We start from the raw sequence: 22,537 nt of genomic DNA, 5'->3' as shown, positions 1-22,537 counted from the left end.
CTGTGTTGGCAAAATCATCAAGAGTTTTTGCCTGCGGCAAACATATCTTCAATTCCTGTCTGTGCGAAAGTTTAAGTTGTATGCACTCTACATTTCTCAGGATACAGTTGCCTCTACTCTGCAAGGCACATATAATAATTTGTGATTTTTTTTTGTTGGGGACCGGCCCGAAGTACCAGCCAATGTTTACTCAAAAAATAATATATATAATAAGTGTTATCAATTCAAACTCAAAACTCATACAAGATTAGATCTCATTAAAACGATTAAAATGTATATAATAGAGCTTGTCGAAACAAAACATAGCTGAGCACATATAAAGTTGCCTTTAGTTGAAATTATCATATTAATATGCTTTTAGAGTTGTTAGAGTGGAAACAGGCGCATAGCTACTGCTAGCTAGCTATTCCAAAATTTTTAAAATTTAACGACTGTTATCAGTCGCATAGCGTCATGCCGTTTTTGCTGGCGAATTGATGGCAGTGTAACTGAGATGGTATGCAGTGAAATTGATTCTGTGATGGCGTGCTTATGGGACAGAGTTATTATTAGCATTACGGTTGATGTTGCGCTCTGATTTCCTTAGTCCCGTTATATTGTATAACATAAAGTTAGGCCATTCGTCTGCAATGCCCTCGTTTTGTTGATCAATGAGCATGTTTTTTATGCACCTTTTGTAGATGTTAAGGTTGAATAGACTTGGCAAGGAAGTTGCTGCGACACTATATCTGTTTATTGCTAATAGTGGACCTTTGTAGAATACTGAATTATTGTAAGGGTGTTTACCGTATTCATCTGACCATAAAGTTGTAAGACTCGAATCCGGATCGGCGACGTTAAATATTGGTGCACTGTTAGGTATTGTTTTCTTTATAGAGGGAGGCACTAGACTTGGGAAGTTTTTTAGCTTATGTATAAAAACTAATGCGTTCTTCACGATGATACTTTGAACTGTCAATATTTTGTGTACATAGAAACCAGACTTGGTACTTGCTGGTGGTGTACCATCTTTGTACCAGTAATTAACAAAACCTGGTAGTATTGCTCTAAGACCCATTTTCTGTTTAACAAATAGTGTTTCTGTATGGGATTTGGCAGCAAAACCCCAGACGAGGGAGCAGTAATTAAGGTGAGACTGCACAAAGCTGTGATATATTTGTAAACGTGCTTCCAGAGGCAAATATTTTTTAAGTTTGTACATGACTCCAATGTATCTGGCCATTTTCATTTTCATGGCAGAAATATGTTGCGACCAGTTCAGTTTGTTATCTATTATAACACCTAAGAAACGGGCTTCTGTTTTTCTTTCGATTGTGACACCAGAAATTACTACATCGTGATAAATGAGGTTTCTTTGTCGAGAAAAGATCATATAATTCGTTTTTTTAAGATTTAGAGCTAATCCGTTGTTATCTACCCATTTAACTAAGACATCGCTAAGAATTTTGAGCTTATCATAAACCTCGTTTATATTTTCTCCTGTTAGGAAAATGTTTGCATCATCTGCGTACATGATGAAATTAGCTATTTCTGATATTTGAGGAAGATCGTTTATGTAGATTATAAAAAGGAGAGGTCCCAAAATTGAACCTTGGGGTACACCGTAAATAATTGGATTGGCTGAGGATTCAGAGGATCCAATTGATACAAACTGGTTTCTGTTCATAAGATATGATTTAAACCAGTTTAAAGCTAGACCTCTTATGCCATAGTGCTCGAGCTTATTCAGGAGTATGGATTGATCCACAAGGTCAAAGGCTTTGCTAAAGTCAATCAAGAGGAGCAAAGTAACTTGCTTTTTAGACATTGAATTGAGGATTCTGTCTTTAGCATTAAGAAGTGCATGTTCACAAGACCTACCTGGGCGGAAGCCGTATTGATTTTCACAAAGTATATTGTAGGTATCCAAGAAATTTATGACTCGATTGTGCATAAGCTTTTCGTAGACTTTTGAGAAAGTGGCAAGTATGTATGTATGTATGTATGTATGTCGACAGAGGGCAGCGCTAGGCCCGCTGTGGTGCCCTCAACCTACTTTTAGATTAGAGGGTCATGTAGGCGACATCCATGTCCAGTGGACAACGCAGGCCGGTGAGCTGTACACTGGGCACGCGCGCGTAATAATAGAGCTCAAACAGGTAATAGACCCCGCGAGCGTATAGAATCAGGATTTTACAGGATATGGACAGCCGGCCCTGTGACGGTGATGGATGCGTGCAAATCTGAGGGCTTGAGTCGATTGTATTGTGGTGCTAGTGTACTCTGATAAGTGAAATAGCCCGAACCAGGTAGCTCACCTGCTCCGCATCGCGGGGGGGCCGTTCCAATTTACAGGACGTGTACATGGGGAGATATGTCGACGCTCGTGAGTGAGGAATAGCTGAATTGTGATGTGTGGGTTATGATGGTGCTGTTACTTTATAAGTATTGAGTTTCACGCTACATAAATATTTATAGTAGCATGGTTAAGATTCATAGTTCGTAGTATAGTAGTAGTTAAGTCATTTTTCCTTGTTAATGAAGTAAGACGCATGAGTTGATAAATTGTTATCGGGTCTTCTCCGATATATTCAAGGTTGATGGCGATAATTAAAACAACGAAGAGCTGCAATTGTAGAAAGTGATAATAAATATTTGTAAATGAATCTCGTTTGTTTGTGAATCCTCTTTATCGACACTAGGCAGGGTATGATGTTGAGGCGAAGTTCGGGACTGATCTGGTATCATCTTCCTTGAGTTTACTAATCTTGATCAACCTGGAGTTTCAAGTATGTGGATTAGTACGTCGCAGTTTATTTTTGCGCAATCTCGGGCGCGCGCACTAAATTTTCTGTTAGAAAAATGACAGCTATTATGTTGCTACATCCTTGAGTTGTATGGCGTTCGCGCGTTACGTTTAATGCGGGAAATTTGAAGGACGGATTTTACCGGTTTGAGAAAATAGATTAGATTGTAGTTGTGTTTGGTGGAGCAAGGCGGTAGGTTCGTTTTTTTAGGGGTGATTAGTGGGAGTGTTCTAACCTGGTGGTGGTGGAGGAACTGCTAATACCGGATGAAGGGGTAACCTGGAGGCAGTGATTGGATCTCTACTGGTTCGGAGAGTGGGAGTCCCTTATTTAGGTTGTCTGCTGAATATCTGTGTCAAGTCGTCAATCTGGAATAACTCGGGTTTTAGTAATTTATAAGGTGGGCTGTAACATTGCGTTCCAGCCCTGAGAGGGAAAATAAACTGGTAAGAAGATGTGGTTATTGGAAAATTGATGCAGATTACATATTTTATTGACTGATCATAACACTTGGAATAATGTTATGTGGAGTCCAACTTGTAGTTATTCATCTCATGTGATGGTTTAGCGAAGATTTCTGGATCGGAGTAGTATGATGCAGATATCAGATTTCGTAGTGCTGATCCATTGTGTTGATGTACTACTGCTTAAACTGGTTTCCACGTATGTATGTCACAAGGGTAGCCGGGGTACTCGAATCCTAATTAGATCTCTAGCTTTGTGTTCGCTGTAGAGCGGAGAGTGGATATCCATAGTGCTGTGTACCTGTGTAGGGTTAAAATTCCAAGGTTGCTGAAATGGTGATGGTGTTAGAGAAAGACGCAAGGTGTAACACACCGTGGTAAGAAAGGCATTATGGTAGCAGAGAATGCATTATGACAGGAGAATGAGCGAAAGTAATGCAAATGAAAAAAAGGACCGAATTGCTGAGGTGATTGAGTGAGTGAGATGCTGCATTACTACTGGCTGACTCGCCAGCAACAATGCAAGTCCAAGAAGAAAGAAGGAGAGACACTGTCCGTTATCTGGGTGAGCCACCACCGACAGAGCTCCCACTTCTGTGGGGCTGAGGGTGTTGGCTCCAAGAACCAGCCGTGAGCAAACAGCGCCTGTCCCCCTCTATGGTTAACTTGAGAGTAACAGGACTATGCCATTCTCCAGGCCAATCCGTTCAGTAACCAGCTGACCCAGCACCACCTCTGATGGAAGATGTGGTTCGGATTGGACTTCGCTAGGATTTGTCAGTTTTTCTGTAGACACTAATGCTCCCTCGAGGAAAGACATGAGCCCCGGCGAAATTGACCAAAAACGTGGCAGGGATTCTCACCCTGCAAAAAAAAGTGGCAAGTAGAGATATCGGTCTGTAATTTTTGATGTCAGTTTTAGATCCACCTTTATGTACAGGAACTAATTTTGCCGTTTTCAAGGCTTGGGGAAAGACCCCTTGTTCGAACGAGCTGTTAACAACGTGGGCCAATACAGTGGTAAAATTATGACAGCTGTTGGCAATTTTGAGTGGTTGGATTTTGGTGTCAAGAGTAGCTTTATTCTTAAATAGGTTAATAACGTCTTGAACTTCGGTAGTTGTGACTGGTTTTATGTAGATACTATTTGGAGAAGGGTTACGTAGTGTCCCCTGGGCCCCACCAGGATCGAAAGTGGTCCTACTAGTAATTTCAGATTTAATTTTTGGAGCGATGTTTGAGAAGTGATCATTAAATTTTTCTGCTACTGCTGCCGGAGTGCTGACTTGTCCGTTTTCGTCCGACAGTTTTATCGATGTAGGTTTGGCTGGTTTCCTATTCAGAAGTCCGTTAATCATCTGCCACTGCTTCTTAGAATTATCTTTGTGTTGTTCAAAGAATTTTTTGTAGTGTATGTTTTTGGCTTTGTCAACGTGTTTGGTGCAAAACTTTTTCAAACGGTCATATTTTAGCTGGTTCCTATCAACTGGTTCCTTAACAAAATCATGATATGCCTGATTTTTACGTTCTATAGCTTCTTCAAGCCAGGGCAGTATCCATGGTTTGGGATTAACACGTTCATTTTGTCTGCGCTCGGACTGTCTTTTTGTCGGGTAGGCAGCGTTATAAATCCTGTTGTAAGCCGAATTTAAACAATCAAACTGCTGGTTAGCATCAGGGGTATTTGTTAGTATTACAGACCAATTTTCTTCCATTATTAAATCTCTAAATTTATGGTTGTTGGCCTCATTAAAACTACGTACGTTGGTTTGTGTTGGATTTTGATTATAAGATGCGGAGCGGTAACTGCTGGTGGATGTATTATCAAGATTAATTGTTGTAACTATCGCTAAGTGATCCGACAGATCTGTCGTTAATATGTTGCAGCTTATTGTATCTTCAAGATTGTTCGTGTAGATATGATCAATAAGCGTGGCACTGTGGTCTGTTATGCGAGTTGGACGTGATACAATTTGGATGAAACCGTAAGAGGATGCAATATCTATAATGCTTTGACATGCCTGGTTGCTACTGTGCTTCAGTAAATTTAGATTAAAATCTCCATGTAACGTCATATGTTTGCGAGAGTGTCTTCCCAGGTTGTGAAGCGTACTTTTAAAAATTTCAAGAAATGCTTCAGGTTTTCTAGCGGGAGAGCGATAAACATTTCCAATTATCTTTGTTCTATTATATCCTTTACACTAGTGGATCTTGATAAATTGAAATTCGCCGCTAGTATTTGAGGGTTCAGGGTTGGGATTGAAAATATCAATTTTATCAGAGTCAGCTACACGTTTGTGTATGTATATGGCAAGCCCCCCACCTTTACCCGATGTGCGGATGGGATCTTGGATATACGGTTCATGGAATCCATTTAATGTGATGTCGTTTATTCCGTTAGGCAATTTTTCTAGTGTGCAGTTAGTTTCGTTAAAACACAATACATCATACTTATCATATATTTCTATATCTTCTCGTAGTTGATAAATATTTTTGAAAAGGGATCTGATATTCATGGAAAATGTTTTAAGTTGAGAGGATGTCGACCTTTTTACGTTACGTTGCTGTTTATACTGACAGTGAGTTAGGAAAGCCGAAATGTCACTCCATGTTGAATCCTGGTGCTCTTCATTGGTCATGGCGTCTCCAATAAGATTACATCGACTATTTTGAGCGTATGGATTATAAATAGCGCAATTAAGCTTATTGTAGTCATCGTAAATTTCATAGTAAGTCGCGTAAAATCCAGGAATAAGACTTTCACAACAGCTTGTACAACCTAAATTTTCCTTAAAACATTTGACGTGGACGTTGTTTTGGCACCATGAACAGCTGCGGATGTTTTTGGAAGAATAACACCAGCCGCTACAGCTACACCATTTTATTTTGATTTTATGACCAGAAGTATCAGTAACATTTCCATTCGCTGCCATTTTAAGTTAACTCTTATGCTTGTGGAGGAATTAGAGAATAAAAAATGTATAAATTTATAAATAACTATATATATATATAAATTTCGCCCTTTATGCAGATGACACTAAAATTTGGAGGGAGATCCTTGGTTACCCTGACCATCACATAATCCAAAATGACATCAACAGATTATATGATTGGTCAGTGAGAAATCGAATGAAGTTCCACCCACAAAAGTGCAAAGCCCTCTCTGTGTCCCTGCAAAGAAACGTGCTGGATAACTTGCCATTCAATACCTTCTTTTATAAACTTTCTGGAAGTGATATTGACTTTGTGCCCTCTCAGTCAGATTTAGGAGTCGCAATAAACTCCAGGTTTAATTGGAATGCACAATGTAAAGCGCTTGTTTCCAAAGCTACCTCTAGACTTGGACTACTTAAGAGAACATGTCATTTCACTACTGATAAAAGGCAGAAAAGATCGTTCTATTTAGCGTTAATTAGGTCTATATTTGAACATTGTTCTGTCATATGGTCCCCTCAATCTGCAACTCATCTTCAACAGTTTGTTGCTATCCAAAAGAGGGCTATTAAATGGATCAATGGTGAACCTTACTCCAGTTATAATGACGATAGACTTGCTACAGAGCAAAAGAAACTAAATATTCTCCCTGTTAAACAGAAGTTTATTTATAACGATCTTATGACCTTCTATAAAATAGTGAATAGCATAATTCCAGTTTCGCTCCCTACATATATAGTCCTATGCCGTCCAGAGGGCACCCGATACACTAGGCACAATGCTCAAATAATTGATATGTCGGATACTTCAACTTACATGAGTACCACTGTGCCCTGCTCGGATGCCTTCCGAAATAGCTTTTTTCATAGATCTATGCTGAAATGGAATAGTCTACCAGTATGTATCCGGCAGTCAGAGCGGATTTCTACTTTTAAGGTCAAACTGATCAAGTACCTCTGGGCTGCCGATACAGTCTGGCCAGATTAGCTCATCAGTCTTATGAGTCTCAGAAATTTGTTTTTGTTGGTTACAATTCTGTCCGTCCAATTTCCTATCTGCTTGTCCTTTTCTTTTTTCTTTATCAGTTGTGACGGAATTGTAATGAACAAAATCCTTATAATTATTTATGATATGTTTGATTTCTTGTTAATGTTTGTCATTCAAATTTGGTAGACGGCCCCAACGTTAATGTGGCTCTTGCTATGTGTTGGTTCAGCCGAATTAATTATTATATAATCAAGTTTATTTTTCTCGTTAGTTGTCATCCGGCCAAACATTAAGCAACTTATATTGCAGTACCATTTACCATTTAGTATATCAAAATATGTCATTGTAATTTTGCATGGCTGAAATGTAACGCTTGATTTATATATATAATGATTAATTGAATTTTCAAATAAAAAAAAAATATCTATACTAGTGCAAATCAGATTCTTTCACGAGAACCGGAGGTCCTGTATGCTACAGAATCGTGATCTGAGTCTTATCTACTTATTTGTTAAAAATATTCGCTAAATCAAATGTTACAATATAGTGCCCTTATCTCGATTTTCGGGCTTATCAGTATGATAATATGACTTTACCTAAAGTGTATATTAAGTCGTTGTGATTTGTATGTGTGAAATTGTTTCGTTGTGTAGTTTTGTGTGGTGATTTTTGCTATTTAGTTGTTTGTGAAGTTTTCGAAAATACTGTTGCACTGAACTTTGACTGAGGAAACGTGCTTGATGCTGATTTACCAGAGAAGCTTCTATAATTATTAAATAAAATGTGCACAGTTTTGTTTGGTAATGTGAAAATGTTTTAGGAAATGTATGGTGGGATGATAAGAGACAAAAATGCTTGATAGTGAAAGAATGTTCATCAGTTCATCTGATAAGCTTAAGAAGATAAGCATTTTCGACCAATCAGATCATTTCTTCAAAAATCGATCGTGGTAGCAATCAAATGATGAATTTGGATGAGGAGTGAGGATGTACTGAAAAAGATATGAAAATACTTGATGATATGCTTAATTTAAGGGCTTGACAGAAAAGGTTGATTTTTATATAATTAATTCATTTATGGATTAGTGCTCAACCACGGTGATATCTGAAAGGACTGTTAGGCTCATGGTGGTAGAGCCACGCACAGTTCCTGTGGCGTGGCAGTTCTGATCCACATAACTTGCCAACGCAGTTGACAAGTTCATATGCAACAGCCCTTCTGACATCGTGATGTAAATGGATGCCATGCTTATCATTGCGGTCCCATACATAGTATGAATGAACCCGCTTGATAACGGCATGGGCATCTTAAAATGTCATATTGGGTATCACCCTGGCGAGATTCACCATACATAGATTAAAATCATCAATTTCTCTGTTCAACCAACCAATTCTCGTTAAAGACAAAGCACAAAAAACAAACTGTGTGCTTTTGTTGCTCTTACAGCTTTCGACAAGGCGGGGACAAAAGTTATCAGCCAGACTCTTGGCAGATTTTCCATACCGATTTTTCCATACCGTGATAACTACGACAGATGGTGCAAGCTGGTAATGTTTTACTTTTGGGTTGTACGAGAAAGCCATTTTGTAATACACTATTTTGAAGGGCTTCAGATATTTTGTTATTGTAGATTTTAATGTGGCCAAGCAAAAAATTCTTGCTTTGCAGAGCAACGATTTGGAAGGGTTGACATCGTCAATCAATAAATTACTTACTGTTCCGCGCTCAGCCTGTCATTCCGCTGTTTATGAACATATTATAGCCTGAGCACTGAGGTCCCCAGGTAATAAATTACTTGTTTTTTGTCCTTTGTACACTCTTGTAATGCACAAGGTGGAGGGCTTCGACGCGCCGCGCAAACTACTACGTTGCAGAGCAACGATCTCATCACTCATGGAAGGGGTAAAAACGTTAATCAAATTCAATGCACAAGAGGCTCACATATAGCTCGACGTTATCGTGCTACACGGTGAATTTTCGTTCGCGTTATTCACAGTTAGAGGCAACTTTTTGTACCAAATTTATCCAAATCAGAGACAAAAATTCTGTGCCAACTCATGGCGCTTATTACATAGACTACAGTGGTGTATTTTATTTGTATCACGTTGCGACCCCCACGGTCGTTTCACTAGATGGTGTCCTGATCCTGACGATCCAGCTAGGGGGGGCCGCACACTCGTGCGCGGCGGGTCATACAACGTATGACAAGCATTTTACATATAATAGTTTGTTAATCTCTCGCTAGTTCTTGACTTCACCTAACCATGTACTTTCGCGCCACTGCGGGCGCGCTTGTTTCACTGCAAGTTAAGCGCTTGTTTCACTGCAATGTGCAAGCGCAAGGGCTCTGGATAGAGCAAGTTCTTGACCATTGTTAGGGGTCGTTCACATATTACGTAATCAGCCGAGGGGGGATCAGGGGGGGTTTCCAAATGCTTACGGTTGATTACGGGGGGGTTGGGGTTGTCATGCGTTGTATGACCCGCTGCGCACGAAGTGCGTGGCTCCCCCTGTATCGTCAGGACGATAAAGGGGACCATAGTGAAACGACCGTGGGGGTCGCAACGTGATACAAGGGGGGGGGGGTTTCGGTCGTTGATTACGTAATCAAAATTTTCTTTTTTACCCTCTAGAATAATAACAATTTGACAATATTTTAATTCAAATTCCACTCAATTTCACTCTGAGTCTGATAGTGATAAAATTTAGAAATTGATCGAATATCCGGCTATAATAGTAAGTAGTTTAGAAGGTGCTTGGCCGGATATCATAACAATGATTTCGGCTCATCATGATTTGCTCTAACCAGAGCCCTCTCGCTTGCAGTACGTGTATACTAATACACATGGCTATGTGAAGTGATAACGCAATAATAATATATGTGATGCGAACGACCCCAAAGGCCAAATCAAAAGTGTAGTGTAAAAAAGTGTTATACTTATTGCTTATATTATAACACCAAAATTATTCTTAAAGCATAATTTTTTAACGGTGTTAAAATCATAATATACTTTGCATCACATTTTACATGTTAACACCGCATTGAAAATCCACAAAGCCAAATCAACCAAACATGACAAGCTCGCGATCATGATGAACTAATAGTTCAATTTTCTGTTTCATCATTATGCCATGTAGTATGCGACGCTGTTCAATTTAAAACTCTCACCGTTGCTTGAGATCGGAAACTTTGAAGTGTACTTGGAATAATGGCAGTCGACAAGCTAAAAACATGACTCTACAGCTTTTCCAATTAGCGGATTTATACTCAAAGAACCAGCCGTACATTCATACTGTACCGGCTTCTTTATTTAAAGTAAACAATTTTTATGGTCCAGACTTCAGACTAACGAAGTTTTGTTATTTGTTTCGATTTTGAGAGTTGTTTGCTGATTTCAGAAGTAATGTATTTACTTCTGAAGCATCACACAGTTACAACTGTGCGACCTTGGTTCTCGAATCCGCCCGACCATACAAACGTCTACTGGAATCCACTGTGGATTTGCGGAGTTCACAGTTTTTAAAACTATTTTGTTAAGTTGATAAATCTTTGCTTGACGGATAATAGTGCTAATTTCATTAAGGTTGTGGAATCGAATGCATAACTTTTCTGTTTTCGTTGAGTTCGTCGTATTTACGGTCGTACCAGCAGGAATCGGGATTTACTTCTAACTTTGAGCTTTAAATATGTCCGTATTGGAAAATTTTACAAATTCTATTTAAACTCTTGTTTTTTGAGACATACATTTTTTGATTAACAGCATGCCCCACCATGAGCAGACAAACGCATGAATTCAAGGCGAAAATCCCCGAAGAACGGCGGTAAGGTATCATTCGAGGAACTGCAGCATGTGTCTTCGAGGCGGCTCAACAACCTGCTTCAAGAAAACCTGCAGCATAAACTTCACCTCTTTAAGGTTAAATAATCTACAAATTTTTAAACTGGCGTAGAGTCTGACTATTACAAATGATTGTTGCGCTGCAATCTGTCTCTCCTTATATCCAGCTGTTTCAGTCAAACTACAAGAATCGAGAAAAGCTCCTCAACCGCCAGACTTCAAATCTACTCGAGCAACAAGCAGAGTACCAACACAGACTCCGCACTTGCAGTCTCTGCAACGGATACAGGAGACCACCCGTGGAGACGTGTCTGGAGGCAGGAGAAAGAAGTTTTGCAAGCAGCGCAACTAGTTCCAGCAGGATGGAGTCTAGGAGACCACCATCATCGGCCAGTAGCACCTGCAGCTTCTGCTCCACACCCCAGCTCGCTATAAGAGACTGTGTTCACCTCCGACATAAGACCCAGGACAGTTCCCTCGGAGATATTGATAGCTCTGGAGACAATATGACCGACTGTCAGGACATACTGAACTATTACAACGAGTTGATTGACAGAGAACAAACTAAAATACCCTGGTAGGGGGATTATCAGTACCGTCAACCATACGGCTGTGTTTGTTGGAAATTATTTATTCGGGCTTGACAAAAAGTAATCACATGTTACTAAAATATAGTACTTATCAGTATACAGTAATTTAGTTCCAAAGTACTTATTTATTCTAAGTTCTATTTACTGCCACATTGAGCGTAGAGTTAAGTGTGGCGTTCTTTAATCCTTTTATATAGAAACCGTAATATTTAATAAAGCATCATACAAACTTTGACGAAGTAACATTACTCACCGCATTATTCAACAATTATCTTTCAAAATGAAGAAACTGAGCTCCAAAGCTTTGTACGAAAATAGAAATTAAAGACAATATTTAAAAAGGTATTTAAAAAGACTTCAACATTCTCTAATTTCTATACAACATTATAATGTAAACCCCAATTGAGACTCTTTCTTTAGCCTGTCGGCTTAAAGGCGATAAGAAACTCGGGTCTTACCTAAAAATGTAAGCGGTGAAGGTCTTGTAGCGATAACATTAAATATCTCAAGTTAAATAGATCATGCAGAATTTAAACAAAATATTCGGGAAAAGCACATTCCCTACATTTTGCCCACCTTAGCTTAAATAGCGCAGTCCATCCGAAAATCAACATCCATAAATTCTTCTCTTCTTAATTAGGTTTTAAGTATTAGCTCAGTACTAAGAGAAATGATTTCCAGCTCTGATAAATAAGGTATATTTCGCATTAAGATCAATGTAGACTATCTACTGTGATCATTTTGACCAATAATGTTTTAAGTAAACCAAACGGATAGGACTTAGGCGCAATGTGCAATATAGCGCCAACCTCAGGTGAGATGTGCAATATAGCGCCATCATGTGCCCACCAGACCAGACCAATTTATCCAACCCGAGGTTCATCGCCTTCTTCCTCCGTCTCCCTGCCTATTTCGGCGGTCCAAAGCTGAAATGGAAACATTAGACTTGGCCTTATAAATTGTAGCATTTATAATACGCTTCGGCACAAAAAGCATACCCACAGGCCACAGAAGTTATATTTGTATAATACATTTAACAATATACATTTAAAAATATACATGTACTATAATAGTGGAACGATTGAGAATTGGCGGTTGAGACCTCTGATAATCATAATAGAGGGCCTTGCGGTGTTTCCACTCGAGACACTAGGAACCAACATACTTTAATAATAAACGTATTTTAGACTATGAAATCGATTAAAAGTGGTCCGGTAATGTCAAAGATTGGAGTGATTTTTATGTGTATTTTAATTGGCTGAACTTATTGTCAATTTCTAAAAACTACTTACTCTAAATTAGTGCACCATACGCTATTATACAATAATATACAATCAGGTGTAAAATGTATAACGACTTTAGATTGCTGAGTGTAAGAAATGTTGGCCACAAAAGCTCAATGCACAATTTCGGGAAAATAACATTCCAATGAACATAAGTAAGTTTTACAACTCAATAAAATGTGCATGTTACCTCTTGATTATTATTCAAAAAGGCTTTGCAATTATCATACTTAATCAACATTCAACATACAAATAGAGTTGTTGAAATATGCCCACCCGATTGTGTTTGAAAAGTATGCTGAAACCATAAATCAATCCTTCAGTACTAATACGGGCTCAGAGAATGTTGATATCAGTTGTGTTAAGAATGAAATGGACATTCAGCAAAATGGATATAGATATGAGTAGAGCATTCGACTCTGTTAAGAGAAAACTATCATCAACATATTACATCATGCTGGTTGCTCAGAAGATGATGTTTGACTAGTTCAGTAATTGGTATCTGACACCTTCCTCAAGGTTAGAATAAATTCGTCACAAGAGTGTCTAATTGGAGCTTTTCAGGTAAGCTTTTCAGGGTGACAGCTTTTCAGGTAAGCTTTTCAGGTAAGCTTTTCAGGTAAGCTTTTCAGGTAAGCTTTTCAGGGTGACAGCTTTTCAGGTAAGCTTTTCAGGGTGACAGCTTTTCAGGTAAGCTTTTCAGGTAAGCTTGCTGCAGCCTTTCACCATCTAGGAGCAGTATCAGATAGACTTAACCTACATATCTCTGATCTAGGACTACCAACTGAGATATCGAGAAAATGATGCTGTGAAGGAGGCTCTCTCTCTCTCTCTCTCTGACTGAAATCTTCAAATGAACGAATTAGAACTGAGTTCAACTCAGGCTCACTCTTGTGTACTGAGAAAGATATAGGAATACATAGGATTCTCGCAGATCTAGCCTTCAAAAGCATCGGCCACCGTGTCTTCTAATCGTAGTTTTACATCATTAATTCTGTTGACGCCCTGTCGTATTATACCGAGAATTTCCTGCTCTCTGCGTGCCTTGACACACCCAATATGAAATATGCATCACTTCATCATTTCAAATCACATAATTGTGAATTATTCATATTACATATGATTCAAAAGAAGTCTTATGTCATTGCAACTGCTGCAGAAGCTAGAAATTAAACTGGTGCAAAGGATTACATCACCCTTTAATCTAATTGAGAATGAAGTTGGGGAACAGGGGGGGGTCCAAGGGGAACTTTGGGGAGTTTTGGGGAACTTTTTTTTGGGGAACTTCAGGAAACCTGGGGGACTTTCCCAAAGTTCCCCAAAAAATTATCAATGAAACAAATAATTTTGGGGAATTTTGGGGAACTTTTTTTTGGGGAACTTCAGAAAGTTCCCCAAAATTCCCCAAAGTTCCCCAAAAAAATTATCATGCCAAACAAATTATCATGCTGCAAGTATCAACAAGTAAGTTAAGATTATACCTTATAATAACATACATGTTAACATTAATGGGTATTAATGTATATTAGAGAAATTTGGAATAATTTTGAATAATTTTGAATAATTTTAAATAATTTTGAATAATTTTGGGGAATTTTGGGGAATTTTGGGGAACTTTGGGGACCTTTTTTTTGGGGAACTTCAGAAATCTTGGGGGACTTTCCCAAAGTTCCCCAAAGTTCCCCTTGGACCCCCCCCCCCCCCCCCCCCCCCCCCCCCCCCCCGGAACAGTCTCTAAATTTCGATTTGACGTCAAGATCGTTGTATCACGTCAAAGCTAAGGTTGACTATATAATTATATTCCTCAGTCCACATTCATAGGTTTCTAACATAATATGTGAACGATTCCTTATGATTTGTATATCATTTGCGATCCTAAAACTTTAGTCGTAAAGTCTTAAGGGTCAAATAGATGGGAGGAACTAATCAGTGACCACTGCCTCCATGCCAGAGTCGTGTGTATAATCAAAACATAAATTTGCGTGAATTTAAAATATATACGTGATCTGTGGATACAGGTTGTTGAAATTGTAAACATAATCAGTTAGGGTCTAAAAAGTAACTATTTAAATTCCATTGACGATTAGACTCCTGCATGGGAAAACCTTTTTGACAAAGTAGTCACAAACAACAATTATTACTCACTGTTAAATTGTCTCTGAGAAGCTGCATGATCAAAGTGCTATCCTTGTAGGTATCTTGATGAATATCGTCCAGCTTGGCAATTGCTTCATCGAAGGCCTGCAAATTGCAAAGAATGAATGACCTCATGCACAGCAATAAGGTAATGCAATGATATTTCGAAATGAATGATGTAATTCTTTCGCGCGCTTGACCGATATACAATCAGGATGGTCCACGAGGATATATCTGTTCGAGTACGATTGAAGTATGATTACACCTCCGTTTGCTGTTAAGTGAAATATTGCAGAAGCACTTTACACTTATCCAAACGGATGGATAGTTGCCAAAATTGGGTCCCTCCTGAGGGCTGCCATGCATGCCTAGGGGCCTAGCTGAGCGCGTTTCCTCTGCGCGTGAATATAATTCATTTCCATGCCACACACTGCTCATTGCAAACCTACTTTCATAACAAAAACGTCGAAATTTACTAGTTCTAAAAGTGCTTGCTGCATATTTGTCCCGTTAGAATAAACCGCCCAAATTACTGACTCCGAGGCTGAAGCGTGAGGCGAGGAATACTCCGCATTTAACGTACAAGTGTAAGCTAAATTTTTGTTGCTCTAGTATCGGTATAAACACTTAAGCGATTAAGTTACAGTGACGTTTTAACATTCAAATGAGCGAGAAGCACAGAAGAATATTTTCAAAAGCGGTTCAACCCAAAAGCAGAAGGTGGATTATGACGATTAAAAGGATTTCGATTTACTACGAACTACTAGCCCTTACCTCTTTTGCTAGCTTACAGGCTTCACTACCCTCATTCATGATCTCGTAGTAGAACACAGAGAAGTTTAAGGCTAATCCAAGTCTTATTGGGTGAGTGGAACTCAAAGAAGTTTGCGCTATCTTCATTGCTTCGGTGTACGCTTCCTCTGAACTTTTAACTGTAGCTGAAAATAACGTAATTTAATGAAAATACAAACAAGTCAATGAGCCCATTACAGGTGACAACACACACTAGATTTACCTGTAAAGACATGGCGTGTGTGTGTGTGTGTGTGTGTGTGTGTGTGTGTGTGTGTGTGTGTGTGTGTGTGTGTGTGTGTGTGTGTGTGTGTGTGTGTGTGTGTGTGTGTGTGTGTGTGTGTGTGTGTGTGTGTGTGTGTGTGTGTGTGTGTGTGTGTGTGTGTGTGTGTGTGTGTGTGTGTGTGTGTGTGTGTGTGTGTGTGTGTGTGTGTGTGTGTGTGTGTGTGTGTGTGTGTGTGTGTGTGTGTGTGTGTGTGTGTGTGTGTGTGTGTGTGTGTGTGTGTGTGTGTGTGTGTGTGTGTGTGTGTGTGTGTGTGTGTGTGTGTGTGTGTGTGTGTGTGTGTGTGTGTGTGTGTGTGTGTGTGTGTGTGTGTGTGTGTGTGTGTGTGTGTGTGTGTGTGTGTGTGTGATGGTAAGACGTAATATCGCTATTCGCTATGTGTCGGGTGTAATGTTTATTTTATATAATTAGTGTGGTATGTTATGATTTGCACATTCAGCAATCCTTTTAAATAGGTAATTGAAAACTTTTTGATCTGATTCTTTCATCAAGTAGGGGCTCAATTTTGTCATTGTAAATCGAATGATACGGAGCTATCAAGCCAAATTGTAGTGGTGCGAGACACAGGTAAATAAGAAGTTGGTATGAAATGTCATTAGACAACATTTTAAATGGTAGACCCGAGAGGCATTACCATTTAGCAGAGGGTAATCATAAGATGAAGCAAACAGTTTGGGAACAAAATAAAACTTTAAAACTAAATAAAACTTAAAACTAAATAAAACTTAAAACTAAATAAAACTTAAATCTAGATAAAACTAAATAAAACTAAATAAAACTAAATAAAACTAAATAAAACTAACTACTATGTCGGAACTAAGTCCGAACTTGTCGATGTTGATAGTTGGATAATATCCGGTTGGAAGAGACAAGGACCTTGTCTCTTCCAACCGGATATTATCCAACTATCAGTATTTCAATCATGAGACTAATAAACAGCGAACTACTCCGTTATTTGATATTCCTTGTCTATGTTACTGAAGGAAGTTGGGACACACTTTAAAGAGGAACTGCGAACCCTGACGCGGGACAGGGTCCAGGGATATATGGAGGGGGTTATCTGGCGTAGATCGGACTTAGTTCCGACATAGTAGTATAAAGCTAAATAAAACTAGATAAAACTAAATAAAACTATAACCTGTTCTGTCGGGATCCTTGGCCACTTCAGATAGGTATCTATAATAATCCCCCTTCATTTTCAGGTAAAACACTTTGGATTCTTCTTTATCAGCCATGGGAAACAGTACATCCACAATCAGATCCTGAAGAAGTTTGATTTTGTTAGTCGACGATTACGGTGAATCAGTTGCGTGTAATTATACCAACTAACTCGGAGTAGGTGTTTATTGGCCTAAATGGAAAAGTTCAAGAAATAAGTGCCAAAAAAGTGTAATTGGAAATTTTGTTCTAGAAATTATGGATGTGGATTCTGGTGGGGAGCTGGGATTGATTTTTTTGGCACGTGACCAAGCAGCTTCGACTATTGACCAATCGAACTCCAGAATCAATGTCACGTGTTAAAAAGTTATGCTTCACTTCACCACCAGAATCCACATCTATTTATTCTATTTAATTCAATAATTCATGTATATAAAAGCAAATGAGCCAAACTCGGAAAATAGAGCCAATTGGTAATTCAGAGGTAATTCATTTCTCTTGACCAATGACCATGCTGTCCAATCTCTACCTTTCATACTATTTAAACTCAAACTCCATACACAATCTGTAACATTTAACAATACATGATAATATATATTATACTTTAGCTGTACAACAGTTATGATGGCTCATAATCATATAATTGTTCATTACACCCGGCCGGTAAACGTATAATTCAGTGATCACGGTAACGTTCAGCATACAACAGAAGATAATGACATTCGTACAATACACATAATAACGTCCCCCTAATAACATGGTCATTATTATTGCATAATTTTATAAGGCCATTGTACTACCAAAAGTATTTTATCGGATAACAGTATTAACACTTACCAAAACTTCTTGGCAAATGCCCGTCAGCTCTTTTTCTATCTTTTCTTTGTACTCAGCAGTTTGTTTCTGTTTTAAAGTTCCCTGTTCGGTTTTAGACTCGATGGATCCTGCAGGAAGATTGGCGTGAATTTAGAAGCGGCACGTGTGCTAGACTATTGAGTCATCAGCTGTAGATTTGGGAAATTTTACATATTTATGCTGGAGATTATGTCGAATTTAAATTATGACTGATTATCTGATTAGTGAAATTAGGGTCATAATATTATTATCATGTGATATAATACGGGTATATGGCCCCCAGAATATAGGTCGTTTTTTGAGCACTTAGAAACAGGTGTTAAAACTACTTCTAAGCATGTTTAGGGCTGTAAATATGTACATGATAACCATTTAAATGTTTCTTGGGTAGTTGAAAATAATTATTAGGTTTTTAAGTGTACTTTTTTTTCACCTGTAAAAATACCATTTTTTAACAGGGCCCCCAGAATATAGGTCCAAACATCTGTTCCTAAGTTGTTCTAAAATTGTCACAGACAGTTATATGCAGTCAGAATATGTTGCTGAGACTGTATTGATGATGCCAATGGCTCCAGATACTAAATTGAAATGGTTTAGAGTATACTAAATAGCAAAAAATCAAAAACTACGGCCCCCAGAATATAGGTATGCAAAAATCGTCCTCAAATACTCCACCTTCATACATTTTGATGATGCCATCTCTTCAGCATATGTTCTTTAACTGTTTCTCATCACTACCCCACATTCCTTAATGCTCAGGGTGACTTAGAAAATGCAGAATCTTGGTCGCTATTTTTTTTTTTTAACCTATATTCTGGGGGCCATATACCCGTAATGAGTAAAATCTTTAATTTTACTTGTTAAAAAGCTTTCATGCACTCATTTAGTAGGGATCTTAACTAAATACTTAAATAAGATTGAAGGAGTGTCCCTAGATATGATTGAGGGGGGCTGTTTTTATCTGTATCAATACAATGTGCACCTCAATGACTGTAAATCAGACATTTTTGGCCGCCAAATTTTTTTAAAGGCCTAACTCAAAATTCTGTCCCAAAACTTAAGGTCATGAGACAATTCTACGTTGATTCTGAAAATTTCATGTGAAAATATTGAAACCCTATTGAGTTCTATTGTTTTGAGCGAAGTCAGTTTGAGATATGGGCGATTTTGTTCATTTTTTGCGATTATTTGAACACAGAATCCACAGTTAGGTAGATATTGAGCTGATAATCATAGAGAATGTGTAATATATGCTTACCTTCCATATAAAGTTGGTTTCATTCAAAAATATTGATATTTGACCAATTTATGGACCAAAATCGATCAAATTCGGTGCGTATGCCCAAATATGGGCATATGGTTTTTGTTTTTATCCCATAACTCGGCCAATTTTTATCCAATTTTGATAAAACTTGATATGTGGGTTCAGGAGACTAGTAGCTACAAGTAGAGCATCCCAAAGCATGGTTTTGGGCATGTTCAGGGTTTTTGACCAACCTATATTCTGGGGGTCGTATAGACCTATATTCTGGGGGCCCGTAAAATTGTGGTGGCCATAACTTTTTTCCAAATTGTCAGTTTGCAGATGTCTCGATGAAAAGATAGCTTAAAATAATACTTATACTCATACCAGTAGTCTTAATGGCATGTGTTGGACAGATTTTTGTCATGACAATTTTTCGCCATATTTACCCCTCTAGAAAATGACAACATCGTTTAAATCTTTCGCTGTCATGACCAAATATACCAAAATACCTCATGTAGGTCCAAAATTTTTATCCAGAAACATAAGTTACATGTTTTACTCCAACCTAGCAGTAACAGATCCCATTAGTATCGCTTATCTTGGTTAGAACTGTATCCACTAACATGACCTATATTTTGGGGGCCACCTATATTCTGGGGGCCATATACCCGTACGCATGGAATATTAATTGTTTGTAGACATTATGATAAAGATAATCATTCGACTAACAGCTTACAGCGAGTACTGACGGAAATCCGCGTAAGAATTGTAAATAAATCATAATCGGTGTAGGTCGAGTCAGGAAGGCTAGGTGAACATACCATATCTGTTTTTGTACTTAACTGTTTGCAACAAACAAAAAACAAACAAACAAAATAACAAAACAACAAACAAACAAACAAACAAACAAACAAACAAACAAACAAACAAACAAACAAACAAACAAACAAACAAACAAACAAACAAACAAACAAACAAACAAACAAACAAACAAACAAACAAACAAACAAACAAACAAACAGACATACAGACAGACAGACAGACAGACAGACAGACAGACAGACAGACAGACAGACAGACAGACAGACAGAGAGACCTACCTATTACCCTCCAGCTGCTCCTTCTCGCTCCCACCACATTCTTGTAAGCCACACTCAAGTAGTTCCTCTCGTCAGCTGATAATTCTCCAGCTCCAGCTGAAATATTTTTGCTGTCAGTGTGGTTTCAGTTTTCACTGTCATCGTTTTATATTTTTATTTCACGGTTAAAATAAGTTGTTAGTATGATTTCTAGTTCAAGTTCAGAAAAGAAATTAATTTCAAAATTTTAAGAGTGTTCTGCTCCGTGACATAATTCCATACTATTGTGTGATGGATCATGGAATGTTCAATTTCAAAACACATCGAGTACCTATCGCCCGATCTATATAGAATAACATTATTCCCCAATCTTGGTAGACCAGCAGTAATTTAATCCTACAAAATATCGCTTAAATATGCACATAAAAATGGTGAATATTTCCCATATAAACAGAAGCAAATGACAGAGAAAGTCATTCCAGCTGTTTGGTACCGAAATTCTAAAAAAGAAACATCATCATGCTATAAGATGTAATATTATGTATGTATAATTACAGTTTTCAATGTTGAAAGAAATGTTGGAAGCTCATTCGTTGGAATGCAATGCATTTAGAATACTTTAGACGTGTGTAGAATTCATACAATTTTAAAATTGGAATGTCTACACATCCTTGATACAGATCTGATAAATATTTGACGGAGTGCTGGGAAATTTAAACAACTTGAGGCTACCAAAGTGGTGGTACATTATCTCATACTGCGTGGTATGTCACGTACATAGTAGTAGTATGTCACGTCACGTACATCGTAGTAGTATGTCACGTACATTGCAGTAGTGTGTCACGTTCTGCTGACCTCACTAAAATTGTACACTGATTTCAAACTCGTTACTTGAAAGTGAGTGGCCCCCAAGTTGACGTAGTGTGAAAAGAACTATTCTTGAATAATGAGACGAGAGACAAGTTACCAGGAAGTTATACGTTGAGAGAAAAAGGAAAAGATAAGGAAAGTGAAGAATAGCTGATTTTTGGGTTTTGGAAGAACGAAAGAATTTGGAATCTTATTGATTACTTGATGACCTAAAACCAGCTAGAAAATATGTATAACTTCATTATTTACCAAGATGATGGATAGCAACAACAGAAAGAAATCATGGTTACGAAAGCAAAAACAGCTTGTCGTAAGCCAACGATATTAATAATTCCTACCTTATAAAGGTTTTAACTTTCGAGATGTATCTTTTTAAAACTTAAAATTTCATGTTATAAATAAATAAATAAATTCTAACATTTATTACACGCTTCGACATTAAAATATACCCAACAACTCAACAAAGATGTACATTTAAGTCATTCAAGCGAGACTTAGTGTTGAAAAACCGAGATTATGGACTTTTTTATCAGTTCAGATTTTATGAACAAATATTTGTTTGAAGTTACCAAAATTATGTTGTGTATAAAAAAGAACTGTATTAACCACGGCCCTGTTGACAATCTACAGGCCAAGACTACCACTAACATGCCACTGGTGCATAACTTGTGGTAGAGTGATGACTGTGGAGCCAGTGTTCAATATGAGAGAGGGTTGTTGTGTTTAATGAAGGAAGCAGTTCCCAACTCAGAACATTCAAGAATAACTACCTATACCACAACATCCGATCATCCTACTAAATCTGCTTTACGTTCTTGAAATCGGTGTAAAAAAATGATCAGAGGGGACAAAATCTAGAACCATGCAGGCACCATACCGTTAACCGATTAATGAAACTCAAAAATATTGGTTACTTTTTGTCCAAGAAATCAGTACGGTCATTTAAAAATCTTACCTTCCTTAGCTGCGAGGGTAACTTTCTTCATGTAGTTAGCCATGTCATCGTACCTCTCCGCCTGCTCTGCGAGTCGCGCACGCGCTGCTAACTCAGTACGGTCCATCCTAGACCTATTTAAAGTATATCAATGTGAGCTGAGTTAAATGTGTCATCTTATTACATGTTATTTATGTAATATTTTCCATTGAATATAGATATCAGATATTGATTTTGGAATCACCGCTGTTAATTAAGGAATTGATGTTTTCTTTGTTTATGCTGCACAGAGATGTGATAC

The 22,537-nt window shown here is 38.1% G+C and overlaps 3 protein-coding genes and 1 long non-coding RNA gene across 6 annotated transcripts in view; 2 read left to right on the top strand and 2 right to left on the bottom strand.

Annotated features, from left to right (window-relative positions):
• The window catches only part of LOC134822799 (protein ABHD13-like), a 948,842-nt gene that overhangs the window by 725,462 nt on the left and 200,843 nt on the right, over window positions 1-22,537 (top strand). The window lies entirely within an intron of this gene.
• The window catches only part of LOC134822836 (calmodulin-A), an 82,074-nt gene that overhangs the window by 35,499 nt on the left and 24,038 nt on the right, over window positions 1-22,537 (top strand). The gene's annotated exons all lie outside the window — the stretch shown is intronic.
• LOC134823313 (uncharacterized) lies at window positions 2,612-3,233 on the bottom strand. The gene is made up of 2 exons (XR_010161274.1): window positions 3,022-3,233; window positions 2,612-2,756 (listed from the first exon to the last, which is right to left on the bottom strand). It is a non-coding gene; the product is annotated as an uncharacterized LOC134823313 (long non-coding RNA).
• LOC134822644 (14-3-3 protein beta/alpha-A-like) lies at window positions 11,672-22,373 on the bottom strand. Of its 2 annotated transcripts, none has more exons than XM_063833812.1 (7): window positions 22,258-22,373; window positions 20,454-20,549; window positions 18,090-18,196; window positions 17,233-17,356; window positions 15,794-15,957; window positions 15,029-15,124; window positions 11,672-12,526 (listed from the first exon to the last, which is right to left on the bottom strand). In XM_063833812.1, exons 1-7 carry the CDS (start codon window positions 22,361-22,363, stop codon window positions 12,464-12,466), a joined length of 756 nt encoding a protein of 251 aa, XP_063689882.1. In that variant the 5' UTR covers window positions 22,364-22,373; the 3' UTR covers window positions 11,672-12,463. The 2 variants fall into 2 exon arrangements, with proteins under 2 accessions (XP_063689882.1, XP_063689883.1); XM_063833813.1 differs by having other exon boundaries at window positions 15,794-15,951.

The sequence above is a fragment of the Bolinopsis microptera genome, chromosome 11 (assembly GCF_026151205.1).
Source record: "Bolinopsis microptera isolate Bmic1 chromosome 11, MBARI_Bmic_1.0, whole genome shotgun sequence".
Lineage (NCBI taxonomy): Eukaryota > Metazoa > Ctenophora > Tentaculata > Lobata > Bolinopsidae > Bolinopsis > Bolinopsis microptera.
This window is presented reverse-complemented; position numbering and strand designations above follow the sequence as displayed.